This window comes from Aethalodelphis obliquidens, unplaced genomic scaffold (assembly GCF_003676395.1).
Source record: "Aethalodelphis obliquidens isolate GAN/ISIS:26980383/991018 unplaced genomic scaffold, ASM367639v1 scaffold66, whole genome shotgun sequence".
Taxonomy (NCBI): domain Eukaryota; kingdom Metazoa; phylum Chordata; class Mammalia; order Artiodactyla; family Delphinidae; genus Aethalodelphis; species Aethalodelphis obliquidens.
Genome location: NW_020838010.1, coordinates 6,931,123 through 6,944,622, shown reverse-complemented (window position 1 = coordinate 6,944,622; position 13,500 = coordinate 6,931,123). Strand labels below are relative to the sequence as shown.

Below are 13,500 nucleotides of genomic sequence, written 5' to 3'. Positions count from 1 at the left end.
TAGTTTTGTATAGGACTGAACAGTTTACAAAGTGGTTCCGTATATAGACTGCTCTGTTTGTTTCTCACACAGTTCCATTTTCAGGTTGAAAAAACAGAGTCTCAGGGAATTTTAGTACCTTTAGTACTTCATATGGCCCTTAGATCCCTTGGCTGGAAATGTAGTGCTCTTTCTGCTGTAGCATGAAAGCTTAGGGAACATTTAGCACCACTGTCTCACTTTAAAATATTTGCTTATTGTGTGTATCAGATCAACTTCAGGTCAAAATACAACCTGTAAAATAGAATTCCATACCATAAAAATGTATTGAAACAGACATTTTAAAATTAGATTTTAATCTAATTAGAATTGTGTACTTTTAACTTGAAGTTTCATAAAAAGCATGTTTTAAAAACCCAGTTCTGACTTTTTCAGGTTTTGCTACACTATTAAGAAGCAAATGTTTAGATATCATTTGTTTTTTTTTTTCAGGAAAGACTCTGTTTGCCTCATCATATTTTGGAAGAAAGAGGTCTTGTGAAAGTTGGTGTCACAGTTCAGGCTCTTCTTGAATTACCTACAACCAAGGCATCTCAGCTTTCTACGGCTTGATTATAACATTTAAAAATCATAAGTGTCTAGTTTCATTTGAAGTGATTTCAAATATCTCAAATTTATGAATAAGGATGTCTAATCAAAAATAATTTTATTACATCAAGCCTTAGGTTTAAGAAATATTATGTTAAAACATTAAAATTCAATTTTGCATTGCCCAAACTTCTTTTGGGGGAAAACTGGATCAACTTAAGAGTTTTTGATAAATTCAAATTCTCTTTTTACTAAGTCAGCTGATAACCTTGATTATTTTTCAATAATCAGATTAATACTAAATTTAAAATGTGGTTTCAATTCAATAATCACATTAGGTTTAATTTTTTTTATGATAGCATACTGGTGAACATGTGGATAAGGTAATCATTTTTTACCAATTTAAAACAATTCTATATTTGAGTTATTTAATATGCTTGTAATTCTAGTTTATACATAATTTCTTCAATCTTTGGTCTTAGTTTTCTAGAAAAAAGTGAGTAGAAATTATAGAACTCTGGCTTTATATTAAATTCTTTTAGTATTATAGGTTGGTGCCAAAATATTTTCAGTTGTACTGTAGATTGTTTACATGTGAAGTGCCTGTGTAATTGATGACTCTTATATAGTCTTAAGCATTTTTGCAATTTCTTTTTATGTATTAATGGAATCAATGGAATTTTAAAATATTTTAGTAGATTTTGTAAGTTCAGTAATATGTGAGGATAAATGTGCCTCACATTGTGACATTTGTGTTTTTTATTTAGTCCATTGCAGTTTTCGTAAATTGGTTATTTCATGTTGTCAGAAAAACAATGTTAATATGCTTAATTTATGCTATTTAATTTTGCAAAACTTAATCATCTTTTAAAATGTATTATTTGAAGAGTATTTTATTTCTGTATTGAAAATGTTACACAAAGCAGTAGGGTTTTTGCAAATTAGCAGAGTAATTAATTGTCAAGGACATTTTGATAAAACTGCCAAAGTTTGGATTTATATCTTGACTTTCAGGAACGTTATTACATCAGTGTGCTGCCTTTGGTTACATTCAGATTCAGAGAGCAGCAATTGAGGAATAGGTTTTTATTAGAAAATATGTCCATTTGTGGAACCTGTAAATCTTAATTGATCCTCAACATGATGTTGAAATAAACACAAACCGTTCTATAAATCTTTTCATAAGTATACTGTTACATAAAGTCCTTGTTTAATTTAGAGATGGATAAATTTGCGTTGGTAGTAGTGCAGGAATTTTTCAAAACCATTACTGTGATGAATAACTCAGTTTGCTGTAGAAAAACCTTAGTATAATTATAATTACTTTCGTAGTAGTCAAGCAAGTATCATATGTTAAATATGTGATTATTTGCACTTGTTACCTCTTAATATGGATGCAACTTACTAAAAATGTTGGCCTGGGTATGTCAAAGGTATATATAAAAGGTAAAAACCATTGTGCCAAATGGTATAGTAAGGGTTGGTTTAGGAACAACTCTACTTTTTTGATCAATCGGCATGAAGCCATATAATTAAGTTTTGGCTTTAGGATACAGATGTGTTCTTTACATTCCCCAAGGGTCAAATTGAAGCTTTTAAAGAATTAAAGCTTCTTATGACTAAAAGGTTTAAAAATTAAATTATTAGTAATTTATTACTTTAAATATTTGAGCTAATTAGTTATTATTTTTCAGTTGGATCTTAAAAAACGGCATTGACATAATCAATCTCTCTAGTGAAAACTTGGGTAATAAAGGTAAGAAATGACAAATACCTTAGTTGTTAGTTTTTAATGTAAAAATTTGACAGTGTTACAAATAAAGCGATCATTAAAAGCTACAGCAATCATTCATACTGCTTTCATAGTTATCATGCTGTAGAATTCCTCTTGTTAATCAATCTAGATGTTAATTATTTTACAAGTATCTTCATGTTTCATATCATTGAAATATTAGTGAAATTATAGGCCATTTCCTTATTGCATTTCACTTACTTGTCAATTAGTTATTACTTTAAAGAGAAAATACACCAGAACCTTTGTAGCATTCTTTACTGCAAAGCAGAATTCCATTTAAGATGGGTCTATCTGAGGTCCATACCATGGCAGTTTATTTACTGTAGTGGCAAAAGGCAACATCACCTCTATGGCAGTTTCACAGCATAGTCCCCAAGCACACATTATACCAAGGCTCTGATGTATTTCTTTTAGTATTTTTGAGTAAGTGTAAAGTTATTCTAAATGGTCTTTATGGTTATTATATATTTACTTCATCAGTTATTGAATTAAGAATAATTATCATTATTTGAATTGGATTTGTGATTTGAAGAAGGTTAAATAATCAAACTAAAATACTTTATTAGGACCTAAAACATGCAGTAGATAGCTGCTTCTGCTAAATTTTATTCCTGTATCACACAAGAAAGAGGTGATGTCAGATATGTTAGAATTGAAATAAGGAGTAAAAATACATTACCATTTGTTTCATAATTATCTTTACAGAATGCTAGTTTATTGACTTTTCTAACTGAATTTTTTGAAGAATTCAGAAATGTTTGTATTGGTCACAGATCTATTATGATTGATTTTCTGATGCATTTAAAAATAAATGGAACACTAAATGTATATTACTGATGCAAACTGTGGATAAAGTTGAACGAAAAAATTAAAGTCTGAGATTTCTTTTCTCCCTTTCTACCTCTTCTCTTAACATCACAGCATTCATTTTTTGTAGGTATTTGATAGCTTGTGTCTATGTTCTCTAGTATGGAAAAATAGACTTCAAGAGGATATTCAAAGTAAGTTGAGTCTAGATTTTCTTTACATCATGATATTTTTAGTAGACAATGTTTTCTTTAAAAAAACAATGATTTCCTCATATATCTTCACAAAATGATGTCACCTTAAGATAGATTGGATATAACATAAATGTCAGATAAACCTTTACATAAAATAAAAGGTAGGACACTCCCTTCTGGCCTGCAGAGTTTCTGCTGAAAAATCAGCTGATAACCTTATGGGGATTCCCTTGTATGTTATTTGTTGCTTTTCCCTTGTTACTTTTCAGGTTTTTTCTTTATCTTTAATTTTTGTCAATTTGATTACTTTGTGTCTCGGTGTGTTCCTCCTTGGGTTAATCCTGTATGGAGTCTCTGCATTGCCTGTCATTTAAAGTTAGGAATAGATTGATTTTTACTGTGCTCCATTAATATGCATCAAATAGCTACCTAAGTAGATGAGAAATGCATTAGGTATGTACATAAAGAGAAATAGATTTTTCAGTTAGCAAATTGAATTTTCTAGAACTTTGTTGTTCAGATATCTCAGTCACTTCTATTGCAAAGAAATACAAAGTAATGCTGTATAATTTATAAAGTAGTAATTAAAATTATACCTTAGGGCAGTGATTCTTTTCTTTTATTATATAAGTTTCAGGTATACAGCATTATAATTCGACATCTATATATATACACTACAAAGTGGTCACCACCACAAGCCTAGTTACCATCCATCACCATACAGTTTACCCTCTTCACCTGTTTTGCCCTTCCCCAACCCCCTTCCCCTCTGGTAACCACTAGTCTGATCTCTGTATCTATCAGTTTGTTTTTGTTTTATTTTCTTTGTTTGTTTGTTTGTTTTTTAGATTTCACTTAGCATAATACCTTCAAGGTCCATCCATGTTGTTGCAAATGGCAGAATTTCATTCTCTTTTATGCCTGAGTAGTATTTCGTTGTGTATATAAACCATATCTTCTTTATCCATTCATCCATCATGGGTGCTTAGCTTATTTCCTTATATTGGCTATTGTAAATAATGTTGCAATGAACATACGGGTGCATATATATTTTCAAGTTAGTGGTTTTGTGTTCTTTAGATAAATACCCAGAAGTGGAATAGCTGGGTCATATGCTGGTTCTTTTCTTAATTTTTTGAGGAATCTCCATACTGTTTCCATAGTGGCTGCATCAATGTACTATCCCACCAACAGTGTACAAGGATTCCCTTTTCTCTACATCCTCACCAATACTTGTTATTTCTTGTCTTTTCAATAATAGCCATTCTAACAGGCAGGTGATATCTCATTGTGGTTTTGATATGCATTTCCCTAATAATTAGTGATGTTGAACATTTTTTCATGTACTTGTTGGCCATTTGTATGTCTCCTTTGGAAAAATGTCTATTTAGATCCTCTGCACATTTTTAATTCAGTTTTTTTTGTTATTGTTGTTGACTTATATGAGATCTTCATATATTTTGGATATTAACCCCTTATCAGATTTGTGATTTGCAAATATCTTCTCCCATTCAGCAGGTTGCCATTTTGTTTTGATTATGGTTTCCTTTGCTGTGTGGAAGCTTTTTAGTTTGATGTAGTCTCATTTGTTTATTTTTGCTTTTGTTTCCCTTACCTGGAGTCACATCCACAAAAACATCGCTAAGGCTGATGTCAGTGAGGTTACCACCTATTAAAATTTATCGTTTTTCCTGCTCATATTTTGCAAGCTAATTTTTAAAATTTACCTCTCAGTACTACATTTGTCATTGAATATTCATTTCTGCTAGTTGGTCCCAACAATCATGTTTCTTTGAAAAGCAATTCTGTTTATTTTGAATGATTGTACATCACATTTGCATGAAGGAAGTTAATATATCCATTCCACAGATTTGTAAAATAGTCTATGTAGAAAATGGTGTATTTCCTAAAATTTTATATTTTTCTGGAATAATTTATTTCTAAAGCAATTAGCTTTGAAATCTTTCTCTGTGTTAAGTTTTAGAATAATTCATGTTAGTTTAAATGTAATTTTTTATGTTTATGGTTCTATTGTAGATATAACATAAATATAACTCAAGTTCTAATAATTTTGGCCTATGGAAATGTTAAAAGTATTTTTTAAACAAATTATAAAGTACTAGGAAATTTTTCACTGTCTTCTATACTCATTTCTAGGTGCTTTTGATATTATTTGAAAATCTTATTGGTAGTATTTATATCAGTAGGGATCTAATTCTTTAACTGATCTTTTATTTATTTGACTTGTCAGTTATTTCCAAATTGTTTTCTCTTTCTTTCTATGGCAAAGTTGCAAGTGATAAATGCAAATGGAAATGGTTTTCTTTCTGCTAGATCTTTTCTTAAACCAAGGTGTCTCTTTAAAAGTGCTTCTGTACTTTCACCCTGGTTAATCTACAGGAATGAAAGAAGAGACTACCACAAATGATCCTGTTTTGCCCTTAGGCCTAGACCCACGTGTTTTCTAGCCAGACTTGATAAAATAAGATTTTGTTGATAAAGGGATAAGGTAGGACTCTAAATAGTAAGATCTAATATTTAGTGAGTTCTTAACTATGTGCATAGCATTGTACTGAATGTTTTCAAGCATTATGTAATGTAATTCTCAGAATAACCCTATGAGATGGGTACTGTAATTATCCTAGTTTTACAGATGAGGAAAATTAGACCAGAGGTTAAGTGATTTACCCAAGTTTACCCATTTCATAGGTGGAAAATCGAGGATTCTAATTCTATCCAACATCAAAGAAACTTTATTTTACCACATCACCTGCAGGAAATAAAGTTCTTTAGTCCTCCTAAGGAATTAATTGTTATGAATCCTTCACTTGCTTATTTTTGTAGTTTAGACTATATTTTTTCTGTGGTATATGTATATATCTATTTTCTGTGTAGGCCTACACAAAATATTAGTCCATATACATGTTTGAATTTTAATTATTTTTCTTGTATTGGAGAAATTTAATGAGAAATTTGAAATAATAACAGGCACCGTGGCATGTCTCAACACTTGAGTTTTAAATCACTCAGGAAATAGTATCTATTACTTGCCAAGCATTGTGTCCTGGGTGCCAGGTATGCACTGATGAATAAGACAGATACCTATACCTTGAAGGGGCTCACAATCGCAGTATTCTATATAGAGTGCCTTAAGAGTTCTGTTTTCTAAGCCTTCTGTGACTCTTAGAAATATAAAGACAGAGTTTATCACTTACTATTTGATTTATACCTCAGCCTACTCTTAAAAATAATATGACGGTTTGCAATAAAAGTAATCAATAAAAACTGTCATGTATCCAGTTAATAGAGAATAAGAGCCAAGTAATGAATAGGATGGCAGAACAATTATAGATAGAAAATCCAGACTCAAGTCAGTTACTACAGTTTTATTCAAAACTTAGCTCTGAGCCTCCTGCCAGATAAGAAAATACATGAATATATCAAGAATGTTGTTTCCTTAGGCTTTGGAGATCAGTCAACACTGCATTCACTGAACCTTAAGTGTAGTAATCTCTGTTATGTATTGAGCACAGGCTTTGCAGGACAGACCGTTTAATTCCCAATTCCTTTAGTAGCTGTGGAACTTTGTATGTGCTAACTTCACTTGTCTGCGTGGCTACTGCATAGAGTTGAGTAGATGAAATGAGAATTGTGTAGATTGCCTACCACAGCACCTCATGCGAAGTAGGTTTCCTCCATTTGGATATTAAACATGTAGATAAAGATTTTGTTGTGAAAATTATTATATCCTAATTCAGATGGAAACCTTATATTGGTTGGCCACAGGATTACCTGTAGGTAGGTACCAAAATTCCTTTATGAATGAGTATCATCTATTTGAAAGTCTAACAATTGCTCAGTTGAAATTCCAGATACCCGTCATAAAGCAGAAGAGATGGCTTTAAGCCAGGAGTTACTAATTATCTTCCATAGCAACAAATTGAGTTTAATACAGTTCCTACAGATCACTTGAGTTTTGAGCTGGAATGCTATCTCAGTGAGCCAACCAGAAGTAATTTATATCCTTTCTTCAAATTTATTCCCACAGTCTCTCAGTTGATTAATCTGTTTTAATACTTCATTGAGAAAATAGAAACCATCAACTGGGGACTCTATAATCTTTCCACTTGTAATCTTAGCTGCCCTTACACCTATTAGATTATTCAATACTGTTACAGTGGAAGATGTGTCTTTCTACTTATCAAAGGCCACATATTCTCTGGGATAAAAAACCCTCTTTTGTACTTCACTTTTTTGGTTGATAATTCTTCGTGCATTTTTGATTTCTGCCTCTCTACCTTGATTGTTACCATCGACATAAAAGCATATGCTAGCTTCATTTGAAAACAACCATAAAACTCCCACAGTACTCCCAGCAACTGACCTTTTTTCTGCTTGGCTAAAAACCCAGATCTCTTAGAAGAGTACTCTATGCTGTCTCCACTTCCTCACCTTTCACTCATTCTTCAATCCACCCTATTCTAGCTTCTTACCTGATCTCTTCACTGACGTTGATTGCTCTTATCAAAATTACCATGATTTCCATATTGCAAGATAACGTCAGTTCTTTGTTCCCATCTCTTTTGATCTTTCACCTGCTTTCATCATAGTTGGCCCCTCCCTCCTTGAAACATTGTCCTCTCTCACCTCTTTGTAACATTATATTCTTCCAGTTTGCCTTCTATCCTCCTGGCTACTCCAGCCCTACTTCCAAACGAATGGTTCTCAAACTTTAGTGTACTTTAAAATAGCTTTGAAAGCTTGTTAAAATGCAGATTCTTGGACTTCATTCTGCCAAGTTCTTTTTTAACACCTCTGAATTAAGCCTAAGAATCTATAGGTTTTTTTTTTTGTTTTTTTTTTTTTTTTGCGGTACGCGGGCCTCTCACTGTTGTGGCCTCTCCCATTGCAGAGCACAGGCGCCGGATGCACAGGCTCAGCGGCCATGGCTCACGGGCCCAGCCGCTCCACGGCATGTGGGATCTTCCCGGACCGGGGCATGAACCCATGTCCCCTGCATCGGCAGGTGGACTCTCAACCACTGCGCCACCAGGGAAGGCCCAGAATCTATAGCTTTAACCAGTATCCCAAAAGGTTATGATGTAGATGGCTCATGAATCTCAATTTTGAAAACCTTTGCTCCTTAGGTCTCATTCCTGTGCCTCCCTTCTGTCCACACTTTCTCCTTTGGAGAGCTAATCCATTCCTATCTATATGTCAATGCTTCTCAGCCCTAACTGCATAAAGAATCACCTAGGGAGCTTTTGAAAAATGTTAATGCCCATTCCAGACCAATTAAATCAGAAATTCTGGAGATGGAACCTGGGCTTTAGTATTTTTAAAAGCTTCCCACGTTATTCCCATTTGTAGCCAGGGTTGAGAACCACTGTTCTACAGATGTATAACTTTTATCTTTAGCTCAACCCTTTCCACAGAGTTTCATATGTATATATTCAATTGCCTACTTAACTGTATCTCAGATGTCTCAATCCTAGAATGACCAATAAAGAACTATTTATTCTGCACCCTGGCCTCAAACACATTCATACCCATAGAAGTATAAATGTTAATATCATTGATTCAGTTGCTTATGACAAGAAAGAGGGAGTCATTGTCAATTTTTTAAACTTTATTTTTCATGTTCAAGTCATTAATAAGACTTGTCACTTTTACTTTTCAGAATACATATCAACTTTGTCTCATGCTTTCTATCTACACTGCCAGGACTGTAGCCCAAGCCACCATCATCCCTTGTCTGGACTGCTGCAATAGACTCCTAATTGGCTTCCACACTTGCTTCTCCAGTTCATACTCCATATTGCAAACTCAAGTGACCCATTAAAGCCATAAATTATCATGTCATCCCCGTACTTAAAACATCTCACTTATAATAAACCCTGGGTTACCTCTCCAACATCAACTCCACTACCTCTCTTCTTACAACTACCCATGCTCCAGCCACATGGGTCTCCTTTCTGTTTATTGATCTCACCAGTGTATCAAGGCCTTTGTATGCTGCCTGAAATGCAATTTCCCCATGGCTGCTGCTTCTTATTCAGCTTGAAAGTCTCCTCCTCAGAAAGTTCTCCCTTATTATTTTATAACATAACACGCTAATTTCTTTCATAGTACTTCTCAATGTGACATTTTATTTTATGTGTTAATAATACTTCCCTATAAGACTGTAAGATTCATTAAGGCAGGGATCTATTTGATATGTCTTGTTCATTACTGTATCTTTAGCTGGTAACACAGTGCCTGGCACGTAGTAGGAACTCAGTATAAACTTGAGTTATGAATAAATCAATTAATATCCCCAGATAACTAAATGAAATGACTCCGTGAACCTCTCCTCCCTACTCACTGAACTTGACAAATCCCAAGTCATCATTTAGGTGCAGGATTTCTTAAGGCTCCCTTTGTCAACTGCCCCCCACCATTAGTTTAAGCTCCTTTTTTTACACATTCTCATACATGATGTTAAAAATTATTTCCCTAGTATTTGTTCAGTCAATGAATTATATATCAAAATAATCTAAGACTACATAAAATTACTTAGAGATGGGGTCATTCTTACCTATTCCAATTTCAAGATAGTTTTAGAATAAAGGCTGTGAAGAAATATTAAATCCTGGGAACTATATCTAGATCATATAGCATAGTTCATAGATGGTTCCAATCTATATATTCACAGGTCAAAAGTTTTTCATTAAATTATGTAAAATTCTTATGTAGTTAAGTCCTCAATTGTGTGAAAATAGGGAGTTAAGTAATAGTTAAAAGGAGGCCATTTGTGTTTTTTAAAGAGCATTTTTGAGAGATGGGGAGAGAAAGGAGGGAGGAGGAGAGGACAATTTTGAGATATTTAGAAAATTGATGAATTGTAATCTTGGAGAGAGAAGGCTTTAAGAAATGGGATAAACGGTACTTTGATCCCATCCTGCCTAAATTATGTCTGAGAATTTAGAGTAAAATGTTTTCCGAAGATTGGAATTTCCAATGATTCAAATAATTCTTATGACAGATCTTCCTAGGGTTTTTAAACTTTAGCACAAAGTTTTAAAGGATTTCAACTTTAAACTTAAAGTAGTTAATAAAATGAACTGTAACTGGTAGAATGATTAGTTTTCTCATAGAGATAATTCTGGAATCTAAAACATAGGGCTTATAAACCTAGGAGAAATAGCTCCCAGTCTCCATTAGGCACTGAAATGTAATCACAGTAATGATAAATAGAAAAGGAATAATTACTAATAATTTTTGTCATTTGATTAAAAATGTGAGTGAGCTCCTATCTTGACCTATCCGACAGATTATCCATCATATGACAAGATTAAGTTGTGATTAGATATATATGATCGAGCATGCATCTACATGTTTGGTTTTTTTTTAATTTGGAAGCTTGGTAAGGCATCAAAGAAGTATTTTGTTCACTTCTCTTCGTTAAAATAATATACTCTACAAGCAATTGACAATAGATACTCTATTCAAAAATATTAACGGATGGTAGTACATAGAGCTTGCAGGTGCTGTAATAAAAGTTGTGAGATTGTAAGGGGGCTGATTTGCTTATTGCACGTAGTGGTGCCAAAGCAGAAATATTACTTGGCCTTGTACTGTAGTTATGTTTAAAATGCCTTATATTTAACATGCTTTTTAAATGTGTTGTGATTGGGGACATATTATTATTATTATTATTATGTTTTTATAAAGACAATTTCTGTAGAAAAGGAAAGATTATTGGTCAGAGTAGATCTGTTTTGACTACAGGGACATACTTGAGAGGCAGAGACTTTAAGATTGCAACACAATGGCAATAGTCATTTTTTTTCCTTCATATTGAGCGTATGTTTTCTCAACACCACCTTCTAAATAATCCATAATTTTTCCTTTGATTTGTGGTACCACTTTTATCATATTTCAAATTCTCATATATATGTGTATCTATCTCTGGGCTCTCTATTTTGTTCTATAGGTCTATTTGTTGAAACAATATTAGTTTTTTAAAAGTAAAAATAGGTACTTAAAAATCATTTATGCCCCCTGGATTCAGCACTCAAGCAGGCCATGCTAACAGAGCAATGCAGTTAACCTTTCCTATAAATTAAATGTGCAAATGTTCTGTGGAGCACTTGCTTAGAATAATTTTCTATCATTTGCAGAATGTGGTAGAAAAATTTTCTACCAATGGCTAGGTGGTTTGAAGATTAATTACAGGAGGACCTTCAAGATGGTGGAGGAATAAGATGTGGAGATCACCTTCCTCCCCACACATACATCAAAAACACATCTACATTTGGAACAACTCCTACAGAACACCTACTGAACGCTGGCAGAAGACCTCAGACCTCCCAAAAGGCAAGAAACTCCCCATGTACCTGGGTAGGGCAAAAGAAAAAAGAAAAAACAGAGACAAAAGAATAGGGATGGGACCTGCACGTCTGGGAGGGAGCTGTGAAAGAGGAAAAGTTTCCACACACTAGGAAGCCCCTTCACTGGCAGAGACGGGGTGGGCAGGGGGAAGCTTCAGAGCCATGGAGGAGAACACAGGAACAGGGGTGCAGAGGGCAAAGTGGAGAGATTCCCACACAGAGGATTGGTGCCAACTGGCACTCACCAGCCTGAGAGCCTTGTCTGCTCACCTGTTGGTCTGGGTGGGGGCTGGGAGCTGACAATCGGACGTCACAGGTCAGATCCCAGGGAGAGGACTGGGGTTGGCTGCATGATCACAGCCTGAAGGGGGCTAGTGCACCACAGCTAACCGGGAGGGAATCTGGGAAAAAGTCTGGAACTGCCTAGGAGTCAAGAGACCATTGTTTTGGGGGTGCGCGAGGAGAGGGGATTCAGACTACCACCTAAACGGGCTGCAGAGAAGGGCGTGAGCCGTAGCTGTCAGCGTGGACATCAGAGACAGGCATAAAATGCTAATGCTGCTGCTGCAGCCACCAAGAATCCTGTGTGCAAGCACAGGTTACTATCCACACCTCCCCTCCCGGGAGCCTGTGCAACCCACCACTGCCAGGGTCCCGTGATCCAGGGACAACTTCCCTGGGAGAACACATGGAATGCCTCAGGCTGTTGCAGTGTCATGCCAGCCTTTGCAACTGCAGGCTTGCCCCACATTCCATACCCCTTCCTCCTCACCAGCCTGAGTGATCCAGAGTCCCCTAATCGGCTGCTCCTTTAACCCCCTCCTGTCTGGGTGAAGAAAAGATGCCAGAGGGTGACCTACATGCAGAGGCGGGGCCAAAACCAAAGTGAACCCCAGGAGCTGTGCAAACAAAGAAGAGAAAGGGAAATTTCTCCATGCAGCCTCAGAAGCAGTGGATTAAAACTCCACAATCAACTTGATGTACCCTGCATCTGAATAGACAATGAATCATCCCAAAATTGAGGTGGTGGACGTTGTCAGCAACTGTAGACTTGGGGTTTGCTGTATGTGACTGACTAGTTTCTGATTTATATGATGATCTTAGTTTAGATTTTAGTGCTTGTTATCATTGGTGGATTTGTTTAATGGTTTGGTTGCTCGTTTTTTTATTACTTTTTTATTTTAATAACTATTTTATTGTACTATTTTTTCTTTCTTTCTTTTTTTCCTCCCATTTCTTCTGAGCTGTGTGCCTGACAGGGTCTTGGTGCTCTGGCCGTGTGTCAGGCCTGGGCCTTTGAGTGGGAGAGCCGAGTTCAGGACATTGGACCACCAGAGACCTCCTGGCCCCATGTAATATCAATCGGTGAGAGCTTTCCCAGAGGTCTCTGTCTCAACGCTAAGACCCAGCTCCACTCAATGACCCAAAAGCTCCAGAGCTGGACAACTCATAACAAACAACTAGCAAGACAGGAACACAACCCCACCCATTAGCAGAGAGGCTGCCTAAAATCATAATAAGGACACAGACACCCCAAAACACGCCACCAGACATGGTCCTGCCCACCAGAAAGACAAGATCCAGCCTCATCCACCAGAACACAGGCACCAGTTGCCTCCACCAAGAAGCTTACACAACCGACTGAACCAACCTTACCCACTGGGGGCAGACAACAAAAACAATGGGAACTACGAACCTGCAGCCTGTGAAAAGGACAACCCAAACACAGTAAGTGAAGCAAAATGAGAAGATAGAGAAACACACA

The 13,500-nt window shown here is 35.5% G+C and overlaps 1 protein-coding gene across 1 annotated transcript in view; it reads left to right on the top strand.

Moving 5' to 3' along the window:
• Positions 1-3,222, top strand: part of LRCH2 (leucine rich repeats and calponin homology domain containing 2) — a 94,258-nt gene extending 91,036 nt beyond the window's left edge. Inside the window, exon 21 of the mRNA XM_027089546.1 lies at positions 472-3,222. Within this exon, the coding sequence (XP_026945347.1) occupies positions 472-591 (120 nt within the window). The 3' untranslated portion in view covers positions 592-3,222. The remainder of the gene's footprint in view (positions 1-471) is intronic.
• The last annotated feature ends 10,278 nt before the right edge of the window (positions 3,223-13,500 follow it).